The 21,953-nt window shown below is 44.9% G+C and overlaps 1 protein-coding gene across 3 annotated transcripts in view; it reads left to right on the top strand.

Moving 5' to 3' along the window:
* Nucleotides 1-21,953, top strand: part of LOC145360232 (tRNA pseudouridine synthase-like 1) — a 110,522-nt gene that overhangs the window by 22,024 nt on the left and 66,545 nt on the right. For all 3 annotated transcript variants that reach the window (XM_080215288.1, XM_080215290.1, XM_080215289.1), the window contains exon 4: nucleotides 15,702-15,851. In XM_080215288.1, the coding sequence (XP_080071414.1) occupies nucleotides 15,702-15,851 (150 nt within the window). The remainder of the gene's footprint in view (nucleotides 1-15,701; nucleotides 15,852-21,953) is intronic.

Consider the following 21,953-nt stretch of genomic DNA (forward strand, 5'->3'; position numbering starts at 1 on the left):
TTGAGATAAGGACCCACGCTGTTATTTTGTTTAAAACCCTGAGAACAATAAAATGGTTCACACTAATCACTGGGTTATTGCTTTGTTCAGCCCCTGTTCCTCTCTGGATGATGTCTGAGAAATCTACCCAGCCTTCAGCTGGTCTGTTTTCTTTTGTTCTCTGGAGACCTGGGCTCAAAGATGGCAGATGGAACTTAACGTGGACAAATGTGAGGTGATGCGATTTAGGAGCTCTCCCGCAGAAGAAAAGTATACAGTAAATAGTGGAGCCCTTAGAAATATTAGCATACAGAAGGATCTACGCGTGCAGAAGACCTGAGTATGGCAACTCAGGTGGACATGGCGGCCTTCATGAGTCAGGACATTGTGTATAGGAATTGGAAAATCATATTGCAGCTGTATAAGACTTTGGTTAGACCGCATTTGGAGTATGTGTGCAATTCTGGTCATCATAGTACCGGAACGATGTTGATATATTGCACAGGGTGCAGAAAGTATTTACCATGATGTTGCCTGGTTGGAGGATATTTTTAAAGTTTATTTATTCATGACAAGTAAGGTGTACATTACACTGCAATGAAGTTACTGTGAAATTCCCCTAGTCGCCACAATCCGGTGCCTGTTCGGGCAAATGTACCTAAGCAGCAGGTCTTTAAGACTGTGGGAGAAAATCAGAGCACCTGAAGAAAACCCATGCAGACACAGGGAGAACGTGCAAACTCCACCCAAGCCAGGAATTGAACCCGGGTCCCTGTGAGGCAGCAGTGCTAACCACTGTGCCACCATGCCAATATGGACTGTGAAGAAGGGTTGGGTTGTTTTCTTTGGAGCATCGGAGGATGAGGGGGGGACTTGATGGAGGCTTACAAGATTATGACAGTGGATAGTCAGAGTCTTTTTCCTAGATTCAAAGGATCAATTACTCAGGGGCATCGGTTGACAGTGAGAGGGGGAAAGTTTAAAAGAGATGTAAAGGGGCAGGTTTTTCACACAGAGGATGGTGAATGCCTGGAACGTGCTGCCGGAGGGGGTGGTGGAAACAAGTTCTATAGCAACATTCAAGAGGCATCTAGATAGATACATGAATAGACAGGGAATAGAGAGACATGGATCACGTAGGAGCAAGAAAATATTAGATTAGAGAAGCATCTATGTCAGCACAGACTTGGTGGGCCTGTTCCTGTGCTGTACTGTTCTTTGTATACATATGAGGAAAAACATTGCAACATCTTTTAAGGTCTAAGAATTTGTATCTCTGTGTATCGCAGTCTGCCTGTTTGGGCGTTACAGAAATCATTTGAATAACAACGAGACAATTAATTTGCGTATGCTTGCAGCAATTTTTAAAATATATTGGCACAGTGGTTAGCACTGCTGCCTCACAGCACCAGGGACATGGGTTCAATTCCAGCCTCAGGTGTGTGGAGTTTGCACGTCCTCCCTGCGTGAGTTTCCTCTGGGTGCTCCGGTTTCCTCCCACAGTCCACAAATGTACAGAATAGGCTGTAGGCTGATTGGCCATGCTAAATTATCCCTTAGTGTCAGGGGGACTAGCAGGGTAAATATGTGCTGTTCCGGGGATATGTAGGGCCTGGGTGGATTATTGGTGCAGGCTTGATGGCCCTGTAGGGATTCTACGATTCCATTCTATGATTTCTTTCAGAATATATGTCATGTTGAAAGAGAGACAGATGAGATGAGACCTGTAGCAAGAAAGTTATGCTCAATTTTTATAAATTACTGATTAGGTTGCAATTGACATATTGAATTAAATTCTGGACCCGGTATCATACAACAAAATTCCTACAGTGTAGAATAGGCTATTTGGCCCATTGAGTCTACACTGTCTGACAGAATATCTTACTCAGGCCCTCTCCCACAGCCTAGCCCTGTAATTCCATACATTTATCATGGCTAATCCACACAACTTTGGAATGTGGAACGAAACTGGAGCACTTGGAGGACACCTGTACAGACATGGGGAGAACGTGCAAACTCCACACAGACAGTCACCCAAGGCTGAAATTGAACTCGGGTCCTTGGAGCTGAGGCAGCAGCGCTAACCATTGTGCCAACATCTTGCCTTGTAGGAGCACGTTAGGAAGAACGTCACAGTCTTGGAAGATGTACCTCTAAGATTGGTGGCCATTCAGAAGGGAATTGATACATACTCGACAAAGGAAGATTTACAGAGCTATGTTGCAAACGCAGGGGAGTGAGACGCATTGGCTGGCTTTTTGAAAGAGCCAGCATGGGGCATAAGGAGCTGAATGTCCCCCTTTGCTGTGTTATTCCATGCATGATAAACAGCAAGAGAGCTTGAACATTTAATTGCAAAATGTGAAAGGGAGCTCAGAGCCTCCCCTGTTTAACTCTTGTTGGGCTATAGTTTCAAGGTCATAGACGTCTCACCAATACCTCAACCAAATTGGCTTTTCTTGTGTGTGAACCTTAATAAATGAGAATTGGCAGGCTATCTGACAGGAAGACAATTCTCTTCCCGTTAAACATAATTGGGAGCCAAGAGTAGTCTGTTCGCCACACCCCTCCTGTTCTCGCCAAGCACCCACATAGGTAAGAATGCCTGTATAGAAATTAGGAGCAGGAATCCTGCCTTATTTCCCTTCTCTAATCCAGGGCATTGAGTTTGATTGATTGCTGCTATTGATTCAGAGTAGGCTAGGCATTAACCCCCAGGACTTTCTTAATCAGTGTGATTCAGTTCCATTCTGGTTATTACTCTTAACAAATGAGTCATCAGGATAGGTGGCTGCCTGAGGGATTAAGCAGAGGATGTGAGGTTGAGCATCTATTGTAATCCAAAAGCTGAATGACCTGAGATGCTTCATCAAATATTTTTCAAGGGTGTTTTCATTAAAACTGAGAAAGTTAAAAATGCACTTATCTGTTTTTTTATTCGTTTCATGAGATGTGAACGTCGCTGTCTGGGCCACTATCTGTTGCCCATCCCTAAGTACCTTTGAGATGGTGGTGGTGGTGAGCTGCTGCCTTGAACCACTGCAGTCTATGTGGTGTGGGCACACCCACAGTGGTATTAGGGAGGGCGTTCTAGAATTTTGACCCATTGACAATGAAGGGTGGCAGTATATTTCCAAGTCAGGATGGTGAGTGGTTTGGAAGGAAGCTTTCTGGGGATGATTATGGAATACTGCAGTGCAGAAGGAGGTCATTCAGCCCATCAAGTCTGCAGTGACTACAATCCCACCCAGGCCTATCCCCATAACCTCATGAATTTATCCTAGCTAGTCCCCCTGACACTAAGTGGGCAATTTAGCGTGGCCAATCCACCTAATCCACACATCTTTGGACTATGGGAGGAATCCGGAGCACCCAGACGAAACCCACACAGACATGGAGAGAGTGTGCAAACTCCACGCAGACAGTGACCCAAGCCCGGAATGGAACCAAGATCCCTGGCACTGTGAGGCAGCAGTGCTAACCATTATGCCATTGTGCCAGCCTTCCCATGCATCCACTACCCTTGTCCTTCTAGCTGGTAATGATCTCAGGTTTGGAAAGTTCTGCCGAAGGAGCTTAGGTGAGTTTCAGCAGTGCATCTTGAAGATGGTTCACACTGATGCCATTGTTTGTCAGTGGTGGAGGAAGTGAATGATGAATGTGGTGGATAGGGAGTCAGTCAAGTGGACTGCTTTGTGCTGAATGGTGTCCAGCTTGTTCAATGTGGTTGGAGCTGCACTACTCTGAGGACCAGCCAATGGTGACTAAAGACCTGTGGCACCTTAAAACAAGCCATTTTTGACAGGGGGCCACGGGCAGCGTACATAGTTACTTGGGCCTTGGCAAAACCTTTCACAACATCAGGGTATTTCCAGAAGGAAGAATAAAGAACAAAATCCAAGGCTCATTCTGTGGAGTCTGGCGAACAAAGAACAGATGCAGTAAGAGGTTATTGCAGAAGGTCAGGGGACATGGAGTTGGGGGTAGGGTGTTAGCGTGGATAGAGGATTGGTTGTCAAATAGGAGGCAGAGAGTGGGGGTCAATGGGTGCTATTCGGATTGGCGGATGGTGACTAGTGGGGTGCCCCAGGGGTCAGTGCTGGGGCCTCAGCTATTTACCATTTATATAGATGATCTGGAGGAGGGAACCGAGTGCAGGGTGTCGAAATTTGCTGATGACACCAAGATTGGGGGAACGGCAAATTGTGCGGAGGGTGTGGAGAGTCTGCAGAAGGATCTAGATAGGCTGGGCGAATGGGCCAGGAAATGGCAAATGGAATTTAATGTTGGCAAGTGTGAGGTGGTCCACTTTGGTAGGAAGAATGGTAGGAAGGACTATTACTTACGGGGCGAAAAACTGCAGCAGGCGACGGTGCAGAGGGACCTCGGGGTCCTTGTGCATGAGTCGCAAAAACCCAGCTTGCAGGTGCAGCAGGTGGTCAGGAAGGCGAATGGGATGCTGGCCTTCATAGCGAGGGGGATTGAATATAAAAGTAGGGAGGTCTTGCTGCAGCTGTATAGGGCATTGGTGAGGCCGCAGCTGGAGTACTGTGTGCAGTTTTGGGCGCCGCACCTGCGCAAGGATATTTTGGCCCTGGAGGGAGTGCAGAGGAGGTTTACTAGGCTGATACCGGAGTTGAGGGGATTGAGCTATGAGGAGAGGCTGAATAAACTAGGCTTGTACTCGTTAGAGTTTAGAAGAATGAGGGGAGATCTCATTGAGACGTATAAGATGATGAATGGGATGGATAGGATAGAGGTGGAGAGACTCTTCCCGCTCAAAAAAGACAGTAGGACTAGGGGGCACAGCCTCAAGATAAAGGGGAGGCGGTTTAGAACGGAGTTGAGGAGGAACTTCTTCACTCAAAGGGTGGTGAATCTCTGGAATTCTCTGCCCGTTGAAGTGGTGGAGGCTGCCTCGCTAAATATTTTTAAGAAGCGGGTTGATGGGTTTTTGATAAGAGAAGGGATTGAGGGTTATGGGGAGAGGGCGGGAAAGTGGAACTGAGCCATGACAGATCAGCCATGATCTTATTGAATGGCGGGGCAGGCTCGAAGGGCTAGATGGCCTACTCCTGCTCCTATTTCTTATGTTCTTATGTAAAAGGACAGTACATGGTTGCCAAACTGCATAAGAAACTTTGGCACTCTTCCAGGCATTCCGGGAAAGTCTTTAATAAGTTATTACAGTAAATGATGAGCCGGCATAGATTTTATTTCAGATGTATCCTAATCAATATATTGTCCCGGGCAGATTCTGCTCTGATCCCAAGAGCAGGAATAATAAATTGTTGAAGCATTTCTTTATATGACCGCAAGATAAACTTAAATTCTTAAACTTGAAACAGTGCCCACATGTTACAAACTGTTTTAGAATGGAGGCAACACTCCTTAACTGGAGTGTCTTTGGCTGAACAGTGCTACTCTTGCTTCTGAATCAGGACATCATAGATTCAAGCCTCATTCCAAAGAGCTGAGTGCTTAGTGTAGGCTGATACTTCAGTGCTGCCTTTCCTTAAACTGAAGTTCCTGTCTGCTCCCTCAGACAGATATAAAAGATCCCAGGGCATTATTGGAACAGGCCTGGTTATTGACCTGTTAGCTGTGTGCATATTGTTCTTCCACATTTTAGAATCCTTGCAGTGCAGAAGGAGGCTACTTAGCCCATCGAGTCTGCACTGGCTACTGTTGTAGCCAGGCCTTATCCCCCGATCCTATGTATTTATCCTGCTAGCCTTCCTGATACTATGGGACAATTTAGCATGGCCAATCAACCTAATCCACACACCTTTAGACTGTGGGAAGAAACCGGAATATCCAGAGGAAACCCACGCAGACACGGGGAGAACATGCAAACTCCATATAGATAGTGACCCCAGGCTGGAATTGAACCCGAGTCCCTGGTGTTGTGAGGCAACAGTGCTAACCACTGTGCCACCATGCCGTCCTATTGGATGTGAAGGAACTATGGGACTTGCTAAGGTGTTGAAAGATGCTTGCAAGTTATGATGCCAAACCTTTTAATATCATTTTAGGGGCGGCTGAACAATTACCAAAACACCTACAGAGAATACTGAGACCATGGCCTAAAAGTTCGATAGTATGTGCCTGTTTTTTAGATGTGGAACTGGTGCTCCTACAACCAATATGGTGAACGTGGCACACCTTTTCATCATGTGCTGGAAGTGCAGCATCCGCTCTATAGGTAAAGGAGTTATCGAGGGCCTGCGTCTGAAACAGACATTGCAGCCCTTTTTGTCCTCATATAGGGGGCCATACACTTGTTTGAATCCCCCTGCCGTATAACTGAGCTGCTCTGGCAGAGCCCATGCCATGAAGGGTGATCTACACATTGGCCTTTCCAGTTGGATTGCTGGAGGAAACATCCACCAAGAAGATATATTTCTTAAAAGAATATTTTCCTGAGTGTTGTTGGGAGGTAGAGGACTGCTTCTTCCATCTCCAGTGCAGTGCTGAAGTCTGTTGTGGTATCCTGCCGATCATCACTTCTCTCATCACCAGACCAATATATAAAAACTCCGTGTTGTCAGGTCAACTGTACCTTGTGGAATATTGGCTCTTAGTTTAGCATATTGATTTTCTCTTTCTGAATACAGTCTGATAAGGTGCAGCAGCTTTGCTGCTGACCTCCCATACCTCACCACTATGTCTAGCATGTCGATACATTAGTGGAAATACACTCTTAAACCACGTTGACCCTTTTGAATGATATTCAATAATTCATCCTAATTTAACCCCATTAATATGTGTTAGTGACAATATTTTCATTTTGGGACGTACAAGGACACATTTATTGCCTATTCCTGGTTTCCCTTTTTAAAAAATTCATTTGTACAACATGGACGTTGCTGGCTGGTCAGCATATTAAAGGGAAGTCGTGTCTGACAAATTTACTGGAGTTCTATGAGGATGTGTCTAGGGCAGTGGATAGAGGAGAGCCGGTGGATGTGGTCTTTCTGGATTTTCAGAAGGCGTTTGACAGAGTACCTCATAAGAGGTTATTGCAGAAGGTAAGGGGACATGGAGTTGGGGGTAGGGTGTTAGCGTGGATAGAGGATTGGTTGTCAAATAGGAGGCAGAGAGTGGGGTTCAACGGGTGCTATTCGGATTGGCGGATGGTGACTAGTGGAGTGCCCCAGGGGTCGGTGCTGGGGCCTCAGCTTTTTACCATTTATGTAGATGATCTGGAGGAGGGAACCGAGTGTAGGGTGTCAAAATTTGCTGACGACACCAAGATTGGGGGAACGGCAAATTGTGCGGAAGGTGTGGAGAGTCTGCAGAAGGATCTAGATAGGCTGGGCGAATGGGCCAGGAAATGGCAAATGGAATTTAATGTTGGCAAGTGTGAGGTGGTCCACTTTGGTAGGAAGAATGGTAGGAAGGACTATTACTTACGTGGCGAAAAACTGCAGCAGGCGACGGTGCAGAGGGACCTCGGGGTCCTTGTGCACGAGTCGCAAAAACCCAGCTTGCAGGTGGTCAGGAAGGCGAATGGGATGCTGGCCTTCATAGCGAGGGGGATTGAATATAAAAGTAGGGAGGTCTTGCTGCAGCTGTATAGGGCATTGGTGAGGCCATAGCTGGAGTACTGTGTGCAGTTTTGAGCGCCGCACCTGCGCAAAGATATTTTGGCCTTGGAGGGAGTGCAGAGGAGGTTTACTAGGCTGATACCGGAGTTGAGGGGGTTGAGCTATGAGGAGAGGCTGAATAAACTAGGCTTGTACTCGTTAGAGTTTAGAAGAATGAGGGGAGATCTCATTGAGACGTATAAGATGATGAATGGGATGGATAGGATAGAGGTGGAGAGACTCTTCCCGCTCAAAAAAGACAGTAGGACTAGGGGGCACAGCCTCAAGATAAAGGGGGGGCGGTTTAGAACGGAGTTGAGGAGGAACTTCTTCACTCAAAGGGTGGTGAATCTCTGGAATTCTCTGCCCGTTGAAGTGGTGGAGGCTGCCTCGCTAAATATTTTTAAGAAGCAGGTTGATTTTTGATAAGAGAGGGGATTAAGGGTTATGGGGAGAGGGCAGGAAAGTGGAACTGAGCCACGACAGATCAGCCATGATCTTATTGAATGGCGAGGCAGGCTCAAAGGGCCAGATGGCCTACTCCTGCTCCTATTTCTTATGTTCTTATGTTCCTATTTATTGCTCATCCCTAGTTCCCCATGGCAGTTAAGAGTCAACCACATTGCTTTGGCTCTGGAGTTACATGTAGGCTAGACCAGATAAGGATTGCAGATTTCCCTCCCTAAAGGACATTAGTGAACCATAAGGGTTTTTCTGACAATCGACAATGGTTTTATGGCCACCAATAGATTCTTAATTCCAGATACTTTTTATTGAATTCAAATTCCACCACCTGCCATGGCGGGATTCGAACCCGGGCCTCAGAATGTTAACTGAGTTTCTGGATTAATAGTCTAGCGATAATACCACTAGGCCATCACCTCCCCTCATCTGGTTGCCCTTAGGGGCTGGTCCAGAGGGTATTTATCATCTTCCATACTTGTTGGCTATAGCAGTTATGGGCAGCGGACTTCCTTCCTTGGACATTAGCTAGGCTGACAGCTTTCGTTGTCAGTTTCCCAGCTTGTAAATTAACAGGCATGTGATTCAGTTACTGAGAGGCTTGAATTCACATCCTCAGAATTGCTAATTCAGTACCAATAACCAGGACACTGTTGTGAAGCACAGCTAACTTTGATACTATCTTTGGCCCATATTTATGATCTGCAGTTCTTGGAAGAATGCAACAGGAGAACTAACAGGTGTGGGAACCCTAATTGACTTCTTCCCACTCTGACTGATGGTACTTTTATTAAAAAAATTCTTTCATGGGATGTGTTTGTATTTGCTGCCCATCCCTAGTTGCTCATGAACTGATCTTGCTAGGCTACATTTGTGTGGGTCTGGAGTCACGTGTAGACCAGATCAGATAACGATGACAATTTTCCCTCCCTAATGGGCATTAGTGAACCAAATGCGGCTTTTTTAATGACAGTCAATGATAGTTACATGGTCACTATTGCACTGTCTATCTGGACCATGTGGCTTGAAACCACACTGGCTGGTGTATTTACCAACGTTATCAATTAGAATACTTTAAACATTGTGGCCCAATCATTGCCTAACTTGGTTCATTGCTGTGGTACCTTTATTGATTTAATTTCTGAGCTTGCTGCAACACGTGAGGCCTGTGCTCAAAGCCCAAATTATTTGCCACCCTCTGGCCAAGTGGTATATTCCAACATGGCAGATTGTGACCCCAATTATGCTCAACCATCATCAGTTAACAGGATCTCTTACTGAAGGAGGAATTAACCATGTTTTGTTGCATAGTTACGAATACATCTTGATATTCTTATTTGATTTTGTTTTCTTGGCTTAACTTCTCTTTCTTGGCTCTTGTTTCAACACAACCTCCTTCGGATGTGAGGATCAGCCAAGCGAGTTTAAGGCTTGCATTGACTCAGTAAGAGACATACCTGGCACCAGGCCGATACCCAGCTTCAACTTGATAGTTAGTTAGAGAAAATTTAGAGCAATACTTAGCCAACAAAGTGATTATTTTTTCTGTATTGTAACAGGCTTTCTACGATTCCATTAGAACCAGGGAGAAATTGGAAATAAGATTGATGTTGAAAATAATGTACTAGCTATTTAAATATGTGGTGGTGGGGGGGTGTTGCAGAGTCTGTGTTGCTGTGGCAACATGCACTTTTACATACATGTTGTAGCTTTGAACTATAGATGGGAATGATAGAGATTCCATTTCTTTCCACCACATGGCTTTTACCGCCTACCTTTGGCCCATGTTGGAAGGATTTGCTGGTTAATATTCAAATTATTTGGCCGGTTAGTGAAATTGCCTTCTTTGTCCATTACAGTGGCGCAGTGGTTAGCACTGCTGCCTCATAGCACCAGGGAATCGGGTTCGATTCCTGGCTTGGGTGACTGACTGTGTGGAGTTTGCACATTGTCCCCTTGTGTGCATGAGATTCCTCCGGGTGCTCCGGTTTCCCCCCACAATCCAAAGATGTGCGGGTTAAATTGTTTGGCCACGTTAAATTGCCCTTTAGTGTGAGGGGGGCTAGCTAGGGATAAATGCATGGGTCATGGGCCTGAGTGGGATTGTGGTCAATGCAAACTCGGTGGGCTGAATGGCCTCCTTTTGCACTGTGGGATTCAACGATTCTAACTCCTGGGCTGGTTTCGAACTTCCAGCTCAGAGGCAGAGATGCTACCCACTGTGCCGTGAGACTTCCTTTTAAATATATGTAATAATCTTTAAATGAGGGACGTGTAAAAGCAAGCCACGTTTTCAAACTGAAGCAATTTGGTCTTGCTGCAGATGTTCAAGCTGCTGGACGTGCTGTACATTGATCAGCTCAGTCTGATGTGAATAGAATCCTGGAGTGGTTCTGACACAGAGGGAGACCATTTGGCCCATTGCGTCCATACTGGCTCTCTGGAAGAGCAACTTACCTAGTTCTTTTATCCCACCTTTTCCCGTAATCCTGCAATTTCTTTTACCTCAGCTCATGATCCAATTCTCATTGGAAGGCCTTGACTGAATCGGCCTCCGCTACGTTCTCAGGCAGTTCATTCCAGATCCTAACCACTCACTGCATTAAAAAATGTTTTCCCTCACATCACCATTGCTGCTTTCAATGGCGATTTAATTATTTTAATAACCGTAGAACTGCTGTTCAAACTTTTTCTTCCTCAAATTTGCCCTTGCAACATTGGCCCCAAAGCCATTGTGTCCTCTACCTGTCTCTATGACACCTGTGGCCCTGGGCAGAACTAACTGAGTTCTGTACCTATGGACCATGGCTCACAGCTCGCCTTGCTATGGTAAGCTAACAGAACTGGAATTCAAGACTCTTGCTTCCCAGTGCAAAGTAAATGCTTTTAGGAGTTAGGCTGTCCGGACATCCATAATGCAGATATACTGTCAGTCCATTTATCTCCACTTTTCAACTGAACTCCAGTGGGATAAAGGGCAGGAGGTCACTGTATGGGAGAGAAAATGGATGCTTCTCAGATTGGCAAGATACATAGCAAGCCCAGGGAATCGTAGTTCAATGTAAACCATAATATGTTTTGGGAAGAAGTAGTGTGAAAATCTACCCCAAACCAGAACTTTTATAATGGAGTGGAGGAACAGCAATCTGAAGGTACAGATACACATTTTTACTAGTAGGTTCAGGGCAGGAAAAGCTTTATGAAAGATAGATTGAATTCTGAATTATTTTAAATACAAAAGCAAGGAGATGCTGATGATTCTGTCCGAGACATTGATTTGGCCACAGCTGCAGTACAATATGCCCATTAGAGAAAGAATATTAGAAGCACAGTTAAGGTACATCAGATTACATCATGTCGACAGCAGAATTATTCCACTGCTTTCAAGATCTGTTTAAGTGATAATGCACATTTCTACCTTGGCTTCCCACATAAATTGTACCTAAATTATCCTCTTCAGACACAAAGACTTTGGTCTATATACACTATATGAGTGACAACATGTAAGGAATTATTTTTTAAAATCCCTCCCAAGGTCAATGGACCTTCCCATGCTCCACCCTCGCTCGCTCTGATTCCTGTGGCGGGCGACCCGGTAAAATTCTGGCCTATGATACCTTGTTTTGTACTCCCCCACCATTGGGAACATCCTTCCTGCATCTACCCTGTCTATTCCTGTTAGAATTCTACAGGTTCCTATGAGATCCCCCCTCATTCTTCTGAACGCCAGCGAATATAATGCTAACCAACTCAGCCTCTCCTCGCCAATCCTGCCGTTCCAACAATCAATCTGGTAAGCATTTGTTGCACCCACTTTATAGCAAGAACATCCTTCCTCAGATAAGGAGACCAAAACTGCACACAATATTCCAGAAATCAGTGTTCAAATAAACAGCAGCTGTGAAATCAAGGGATGCATCCCAGAATTAAAGCAAAATGCTTGAAATCAATGTTTGCAAAAATTACTTCGAAACTAGTACTGGAGCATCTGTGGTCATTTCTGTGAGGGGCTGTAGGGTTAATAGTACTATGTCAATGCAAGTTGTTATTGCCCAGATCCAGAGGCTCACCCTGTGCCTTCAGGCCCTTATTTCTGACTGATCTTAGGAATAATCCAGTGAGCCTAACCTCAGATTCCAGCCTTCAGTGTTCTGTCAAAGCCCAGATTCCATTTATTACAATAATGATGAAACGATACCAAATCTGAGCTCTCCCTGAGTGCATTTAAATCCTTCGTCCACCTCAGTTGCTGATGCCTGCTGCATATCAGCATATGATTGGTGCATCCTGCTGTAGAAAGAGGAGTGTGCAGATGCCAATTATTTACTGCTGTCAAATGATAATGGATTGGGATGAAGCTCAGTCCTTAGACTACTGGTTAAATGGTCCAGAATGCCATATAATGCCAACAAAGTTCCTGGAATTATAAATCAGCAATGTGAACCTTCTGCCTTACATGGACATATCTCCTCACCCTGAGCAAAATTGAATGGGATCTGCTGATCTGACACAAAACATAAGACATGGGAAAATGCACGGATAGATCTGATGGAAGGCTGTTGTCCAAAATATTAATCTATCTCTTTCTTGCCAAGTGTTGATCAACCTACTGAGGCTCTTCTGCATCTGCTGTTTCTATCCCATTTGTAGCTCAGGATTTGTGAAGGCAGATTCCTGTTGTAACTCCTGACAAAGGTGTAGAGATCCCGACTCTTTCCGGGGTGTTTTGTGCAGTCCTGCAAGGACCATAATCTCCGCCCAGATTTTGCAAAGCCGATGACATCATGGGTTGATCCTAGGGCCAGACGTTCCCACTTCTCCCGTTTAGCTAGGATCCAACAGGGAGGCTGGGTGCATTGAGTGAAATGGAATGGATCTGGCTTAGGGGGTGCTGGACTTTGCCAGCTGCTTGAGGCAGGTAGACACTGAACAGGTGCTCTCTGAGTGTTGTGGGCATCCATCTACTCCATGGAGGTTTGGTGCTCCTCCACTAGCCTTGCAGATTCTGTCAGGATTGGTGCAGGACACAATGGCCTTGACCCGGCTTCACAGGGCAGTAACCCTCTTATTCCTGCACAAGGCATGGGAAACAAAGCAATGGAAGAGAAGCCGTAATTTCAGGAGTAAGGAAACATGCAAAATGATATTTAATTTCCATCAACATCAGTCTAGATTTTCCAACGGTAACTCGTTCACCTTTTCATAATTTACTTGCTTTTTATTTGTTCATGAGGTGTGGACATTGCTCACTTTTATTGCCCAGTTTTTATTGCCCATCCCTAATTGTCCTGGAGAAGGTGGTGATGAGCTGCCTTCTTGAACTGCCGCTGTCTATGCGGTGTAGGTACACCTACAGTACTGTTAGGCGGGAAATCCCAGAATTTCAACCCAGTGGCAGGTGAAGGAACGGCGATATATTTGCAAGTAAGGATGGTGTGTGACTTGGGGGGAATCTAATTCCCATTATGTTTCTCAATGGTAGTGATCGTGGGTTTGGAAGGTGCTTTTGAGGGATATATCATTTGAGATAGTTTATGTTGTAAATGTACGCTCACCTTACCCATTTTAAACGTTGATGTGGAGATGCAGGTGTTGGACTGAGGTGGGCACAGTAAAAAGCCTCTCAACACCAGGTGAAATCGAAAAGGTTTATTTGGAATCATGAGCTTTTGGAGCGCTGCTCCTTCATCAGGTGAGTGAGAAGTAGGTTTACAAACACAGCATAAATATAGGCAAAGGCACAATTGCAAGATAATTACAGATTGGAATGTGAAGAACATTGTGATTGGAGGTACTTTATTTGAAACTAGCTGTTAATGTAAATCTGCAAACTGCACAGATATGATTGATAACTTGTTCAATTATTGTGAGTTAAAATGTCTTCTCCAGATCAATGCCAAGAGCTGTGAAGTAACTTTATTGAAAACATCAAAGGAGTCAAAGATAATTCAGTGTGTAAATGTAATCATGCTATTGTGGGAAAAAAATGTTTGGAGTTTAATTTTAATATTAATTTCAATTACTGACGAAAAAATTGCCAGATGATTTCCTTAGAATAAACATTTTGAGTAAATTCAGTTGTTTCATCAACCGACTGGCAAAATGTTGACATTTTAATGTCATGTTCTTCCATGTTAATATGTTCCCATGGGACATTTTTATTTGAAATGTTTATGTATGCAAGGCTAAAGTTTCCTTCCAGAGGCTGGAAACAGGTGCCCAGAGTGTTTCTGAGTCCTGAATCTGACCCTAGGGGAAGCAATCAATCTTTGGAGCTTTCACAGAAGGGCCACCTTAATTGGCATGGAGAAAGTTTTGCCATCCAATTAATGGCAACAAACAGGCTCTGCAAGCTGGAGGTTCCTCATGAGCCCAGTTGGTTGTCCCCTTGTGGGATTGGGCTTCATTGCTGGCCCCTGAACCTGCCTCAGTGAGACGGCTGGTGCCAGAAATGGGTTTGGAAAACCAGCATGTTGAGGAGGCTCAGAAAATTCGGCATATCCGCTACGCTCTCACCAATTTTTATAGGTGCACCATAGAAAACATCCTTTCTGCATGTATTACTGCTTGATATGGTTCCTGCTCTGTCCAAGACTGCAAAAATCCACAAAGGATTGTGAACGTAGCCTAATCCATCACACAAACCAACCTCCCATCTATTGACGCCATCTACACTTCCCGCTGCTTTGGCAAAGCAGCTAGCATAATCAAGGATCCCATGTACTCTGGGCATTCTGTCTTCCACCCTCTTCCATTGGGAAAAAGATACAAAAATCTGAGAACATGTACCAAGCAACTTCTTCCCTGCTGCCATCAGACTTTTGAATGGATCTATCTTGTTTAAGTTGATCTTTCTCAGCTATAACTGTAACACTATATTCTGCACCCTCTCTTTTCCTTCTCCGCTATGAACGGTATGTTTTGTCTGTGTTGCACGCAAGAAACAATATTTTTCATTGTATCCTGATACGTATGACAATAATAAATCAAATCAAACTTTTGGACCTTGTTCACCCCGGTCCCCCACTTTGGCAGAGCCCTAAGCCTCAGCCACAGTTTCACTGTTAAATATTGAGATAGAAACTATGGCTAGAATTTTATCGGCACGCCTGCCCGAGACTCCTCGGATCGTGGCTGAGAGTGCCATTCTGTGACCCTCAGGTGGGCACGCTGGTAAAATCAGTGCATATGACTACAAATCAGGAAGCAACGTTTGTGGATAGGGTGTGCCCAGCGAAGACAATATTTTTAACAATACATAATTATATTTGTACATAAACTATAGTATATGGAATTTCACAGTAACTTCATTGCAGTGTTAATGTAAGCCTTACTTGTGACTAATAAATAAGCTTAAGATAAAATATATGCTCACAATCTTATGTTATGTAGAGAATAGCAAACAGTGTTTTATAACAGAGCAGAATTATTAGATATAATAGTTTACTGGGCTTATTTTGGCACTTGCCGAGAAGTATTTCCAGGCCTATAAGAGAAACCTTGCTTAAACTGTTACTGACAAGATGCATTTGCAGTGATGTGCTTTGATCATATCTCTTCCACTTTAATGTGAATTTTGCTGGGCTGATCAGCAGATTTTCTGACTGTCTTAATCATGACTTATACCCTGAACCTGACAAAGACTGTTTCTCTTTAAACATTTTTCGGCAGTGTCTTGAAAGCTTTTCGAGTGGCTGATGACTTCAGTGCCCGGTTCAGGGCGCTATCACGGACCTATATGTACCGGCTTGTGACAGGATGCTGCCACCGTTCTCAGCTTCCAGTCTTTGAAAGGAATCTTTGCTGGCCTGCTGCTAACAGGTGGGTCGAAAGATCACTTTGTGTTGTTACAATTCGCTTTGACTTCTCAGAAGCGTTGGCCTTTCTGCATACTGTGAGAACATGTGAGGTGGGGGGGAAGTTGTAAAGGGACACTCAATCCAGGTTCCTCCATATAGGCATGCAACTTTTCAAACTCAAGCCAGGAGAGGAAGTTGGACTTTGTTAAAGAGCCACAGGAATTGATTATACTATACAAATATGCCCATCAATCTTTGCACTGTCATTGTTAATTTAGAAATCTCCTCTATCAATGTGACTTTTAACAAGCTTAGTTTCCAGATTTTTAATATGAGTCTGAATGCATTCTCTTATTCCCTCTTACTCTCTCATTCTTCCTCTACACCTGACTTATTATCCGTTATTGGTCCCACTCTCCCATACGGGACAGGATGGCCTAGTGGTATTGTCGCTAGACTATTAATCCAGAAACTCAGCTAATGAGGGGGAAAGGGGGGAAGGGTTCATTGGAGATGTTCAGGGGAAGCTTTTTACACAGAGGGTGGTGGCGGCCTGGAATGCGCTGCCAAGTGAGTGGTTGAAGCAGTTATGTTAGCCACATTTAAGATTCATCTTGATAGGCATATGAACAGTCAGAGAATAGAGGGTGTAAGTAGCTGGTTTAGATAGGTAAATGTGATTGGTACAGGCTTGGAGGGCCAAAGGACCTGTTCCTGTACTGCACTATTCTTTGTTCTTGGGACTGGGATTGAATCCCACCACTGCAGATAGTGGAATTTGAATTCAATAAAAAAATCTGGAATTAAGAATGTACTGATGACCTTGAAACCATTGATGATTGTTGGAAAAACCCATCTGGTTCACTAATATCCTTTAGAGAAGGAAATCTGCCATCCTTACCCAGTCTGGTCTACATGTGAATCCAGAACCTCAGCAATGTGGTTGACTCTCAACTCGGGCAACTAGGGATGGGCAATAAACGTTGACCATGGGCAACGCCCATGTCCCACAAATGAATAAAAGAAAATTTAAATTTTTCACAATCTTTCACAATCATTCCTGTCTACTTATTTCTTTTTTTTCCCTTGTCACTCTCATTCCTTTCCTTTCTTGCCTACTTTTCTTGCAATACCTCTCATTTATCCTCTTTTTCATTTCTTCTCTCCTTTTTCCCTTTCTTTCACATTCTCGCTTATTAGTCTCTCATCTTTTCATTCATTTGTTCCTCCTCTCTCATTCCTGCACAGTCATTGAGAATATTCACAATGGAAATCAATAGTTGACTGGATACTATTGACATTAAGAGAAATGGGGATAGAGCAGGAAAGCACTGTAGAGATGGATGATCAGCCATAGACTCATAAAAGCCTACAGCACAGAATAGGCCCTTTGGTTCATCACATCTGTGACTGTCAAAAACAACGATCTAACAATTCTGATTCCATTTTCCAGCACTTGGCCCATAGTTGCTTATAGCATGATCTCATTGGGTGGTGGAGCAGGTTGAATGGGCTAAATGGCCTGTTGCTCCAATGTTCTGACAATCACTGGTTAGGCCACAGTTAAAATATTGTGCGTACATGTTTTATTTCACTTCAACACCTGTGGGTTTATATAAAAAAAAATTGGGTAGAATTTTCTGATGAGAACTTTGGACTCACCAGTGTCTGTGGAGCTTTGCCCATTGTTACACGATCCTGCCAGCAGGAAGTGCCAGAACATTTCAGCTAATGTTTAAATTTATTCATACAGTAAATGTTGTTCAGATTTCCAGAGAGCTGACAGTACGAAGGTGGCTGAATTAACAGCAATTATACCATTTTAACATCTTTGTAAATTAATCTTTCACACACTTCTCTACTCAGCAATTAATCTTCCCCTGGTTATACCATCATGTTATTACTCAAACATAACATTCAAAACGAGTTTAATAGAATGAAACACAATGATGAAGTTCATCGCAATTCTCAGCAGCAATGATTTTGAATATTCCTTCTAAGGAACAAGGGGTAAAGTTTAAAGGAGATGTGAGAGGCAGGTTTTTTACATGGAGGGTGATAAGTGTTTGTAACGCGCTGCCAAAGGAGGTGGTAGAAGCAGATACAATAGATAGAACCTTTAACAAGCGTCGAGACAGATACGTGAATAGGCGAGGAATAGAGGGAGAGGGACTGCGCAGAGGCAAAAGATCTTTTGTTCAGAAAGGCGTCATGTGTCAATGCAGGTTTGATGGGCCAAAAGGTCTGTTCCTGTGCTGTATTGTCCTTTATAGAATAGAATGCATATAGTGCAGAAGGAGGCCCATCGAATCTGTACCAACCACAACTTCACCCAGGCCCTATTCCTGTAATCCTATGTATTTACCCTGTTAGTCCCCTTAACACGAAAGAGCAATTTAACATGGCCAATCAACCTAACGTGCCCATCTTTGTGGGAGGAAACCCACGCAGAGATAGAACATTACAGCGCAGTACAGGCCCTTCAGCCCTCGATGTTGAGCCGACCAGTGGAACCAATCTAATGACCCTCTAAACCTAAACTATTCCAATGTTATCCATATGCCTATCCACTGACCGTTTGAATGCCCTTAAAGTTGGCGAGTCCACAACTGCTGCAGGCAGGGCATTCCACACCCTTACTACCCTCTGAGTAAAGAACCTACCTCTGACATCCGTCCTATAATTACCACCCCTCAATTTAAAGCTTTGTCCCCAGACACGACGAGAACATGCAAACTCCACACAGACGGTGAGCCGAGGCTGGATTCAAACCTGGGTCCCTGATGCTGAGAGGCAGCAGTGCCAACCAGTGAATATATTTTACTGTAATTAGAATGCATCAAGCAGTAAAGGGGGAACAGAATTTAATCCTGTTAAGGAATAGAAACCTACACTTAGCTGATAATTGCTTTACTATTTTTGCTGTACAGCAGCTAATGTCAAGCAGAACTGGTCACCATAATGTCAGTCAGTCGTGCCAAAGGGAATACTTATATTTGACCCCATGGTTGCCTGGCATATTCCAGTCAGTGAGATTGTGCGCAGTCGTTGTTAATTGTACATTAATTGGGTGTTTAATTGTACTCAGCTGGTGGGCATTAACTGGGGATTCACTCGTGCTCATTCACTTTTCCTGAAGGAGGACCTCCTTGTAGGCCTGGCCAAGGTGGCCATGAACAGGCACCTTGTGGAGGGTCGCCTGACTCGACTGTCTGCCCCTCTACCACGGCAAGGTTCACTGAGAGAGAGCACATGGTGTTAGACCTTCTGTGACCAGTCGACAGAAGGTGGCACAGCAGTGGTTAGCACTGCTGCCTCACAGCACAAGGGGACCTGGTTCAATCCTGGCCTTGGATCACTGTGTGGAGTTTGCAAGTTCTCCCCATGTCTGCGAGGGTTTTCTCTGGGTGCCCTGGTTTCCTCCCACAATCCAAAGAAATGCGGGTTAGGTTGATTGGCCATGCTAAATTGCTCCTTAGTGTCAAGGGGATTAGCAGGGTAAATATGTGGGGTTACGGGAATAGGGCCTGCGTGGGATTATGGTAGGTACAGCCTTGATGGGCTGAATGGCCTCCTTCTGCACTGTAGGGATTCTGACACCACAGGCGCTGGGCTGCCTTAACACCCCCCAGAGTGACATTTTAATTTAATCTGTTAAGCTTCTTTCTGATGTTTTGTTTCAGTTACAGTGGTTGTTTAGTTTCCAGGGGCCTTCACCCCTCCCATTTTTGTTTAATTTATTGATTATTGTGTTACTAAAAAAGAGTGTCAGACATTTAAAATATATGAGTGGATTTGAAGTAGTGAGATCCCCAGGTTACCACCCAAACAGCCTTGCTGCATTTCCTGAGAAAAGTGATGTTTGTTTTGTGAACAACATTCAATTTGAAAGATTAAAATGACAGAAGGTTTGTACAGAAGCAAGCTGAAAGAGTGTTCTTGGATTGGAGGTACACAGTATGCCTTCTAGGTCTCAGTAATTGCATAACGACTGGGCTCCAGTTCTATGCTTCACAAGCTGACTATCTAATTTGTAAAAGTCAGTGTGGGTAGCACTTAGTGCAGTAGAAATTGGCTGGTGCTCTACCTATTTCTTGGTTGTGTAATTGGTGCAAAGCAGACCAATTTAGCAGTGAGACCAATCGACGTAGACAATCTCACTGCTACATTTGTGCAGTCCTTTTTCTTCCACACAAGTAGATCCGGGGCCTTAAGCCTGTTAAAGTACCCATTTTCATTTTGCAAACTCTGATTATATCAGTTTTCACCTTCTTGTGGGCAGTGGATAACAGGTCACTGAATCATAGAATCACTGCAGTGCAGAAGGCAGTCATTTGTCGCAGCAAGGCTGCACTGGCCACAATCCCACTCAGACCCTATCCCCATAACCCTACTTATTCACCATACTAACCCCCTGACACTAAGGGGCAACTTATCACGGCCAATCAACATAACCTGCCCATCTTTGGACTGTGGGAGGAAACCCACGCAGACACGGGGAGAATGCATAGACTCCGCACAGACAGTGACCCAAGCCAGGAATTAAACTGAGGCCCCTGGCGCTGTGAGGCAGCAGTGCTAACCACTGTGCCACTGAACCATCCCAATTTGTTTGTAATGAGGACTAGGTGAATTTTTTTAAAATGTTTTTTAAAATTTAAGCTGTCTCTTTGAAATCAGAAGTAACAAGGATTGTCTTCCACAGAACTCCTTAGGCACCTTCCTTAGTCCTTTCCAAATCCCCTCTCCCATCCCAGTATGGTAGCACAGTGGTTAGCACAGTTGCTTCACAGCACCAGGGACCCGGGTTCGATTCCCAGCTTGGGTCACTATCTGTGTGGAGTTTGTACATGCTCGCCATGTCTGCATGGGTTTCCTCCGGGTGCCCTGATTTCCCCTCACAGTCCAAGGATGTGCAGGTTAGGTAGATTGGCCATGTTAAATTCTCCATTAGTGTACCTGAACAGGCACTGGAGTGTGGCGACTAGGGGGTTTTCACAATAACTTCATTGCAGTGTTAATGTAAACTTTGTGACTAATAAATAAAGCTTTAAACTTTTGCATTTACCGGAGGGTTGCTGATGTAGGCATTTAAGTTTCCATTCCAACTCATTGAACTTTCATTCCTCTTTGAGCCTCTTCAGTTTGACTGGCTAATGAAATCTGCACCAGATTTATTTCTAAGTCAGTGAATTTCTAGATTTTTCTATAAGACTAAAGGCTTCTTTCAGGCACTGAGCTCCCCTGTGAAATTTAAATTGAAATCTCTACAACATCTGGCAGCAGTGCACTTCCACGTCAGCTACACAAAGTAATTTTTTATTTATTATTAGAGTGCAGTAGATGTCTATTGGAATTACATCCAGCCTTTTCATTTTAGAATGTTCCCAATCCTTTCCTTTCCAGTGTTCACTCCCAGCCTCTCCCCAGTCCCAGAGGCTGACTGCAGCTGGGGAGCTGTTCCTTGGGCTCAGTTGCTTCCAGCTCATCGACCCAGATGTCTTTCATTGATGTGTAAGAGTTTGAGATCGATGTCAGCAAACTGACTGCTCACAAAAAAATCCAAAGCATCCCACCATGGAGGACATGATATAAACTCTGCTGCTACGGAGCACCCATCAGGTTAACTGCTGCAGCGCCGAGCATCACGGTAACAACACATAGTACCAGCAAGTGTTGCTGTATACAATGAGTGTATTCTGGGTACCAAGATACTAGAACTGACACTGAAAACCGGCGTTGTAACGCACTGACACTGAACACCGGCATTGTAACGCACTGACACTGAACACCGGCGTTCCGACGCTCACTGGCGCTCAGCGCCGGCGTTCCGGCGCTCACTGGCGCTCAGCGCCGGCGCTCACTGGCGCTCAGCGCCGGCGTTCCGGCGCTCACTGGCGCTCAGCGCCGGCGTTCCGGCGCTCACTGGCGCTCAGCGCCGGCGCTCACTGGCGCTCAGCGCCGGCGTTCCGGCGCTCACTGGCGCTCAGCGCCGGCGTTCCAGCGCTCACTGGCGCTCAGCGCCGGCGTTCCGGCGCTCACTGGCGCTCAGCGCCGGCGTTCCGGCGCTCACTGGCGCTCAGCGCCGGCGTTCCGGCGCTCACTGGCGCTCAGCGCCGGCGTT

Source organism: Carcharhinus amblyrhynchos, chromosome 30 (assembly GCF_965287045.1).
Source record: "Carcharhinus amblyrhynchos chromosome 30, sCarAmb.v2.hapA, whole genome shotgun sequence".
Classification (NCBI taxonomy): domain Eukaryota; kingdom Metazoa; phylum Chordata; class Chondrichthyes; order Carcharhiniformes; family Carcharhinidae; genus Carcharhinus; species Carcharhinus amblyrhynchos.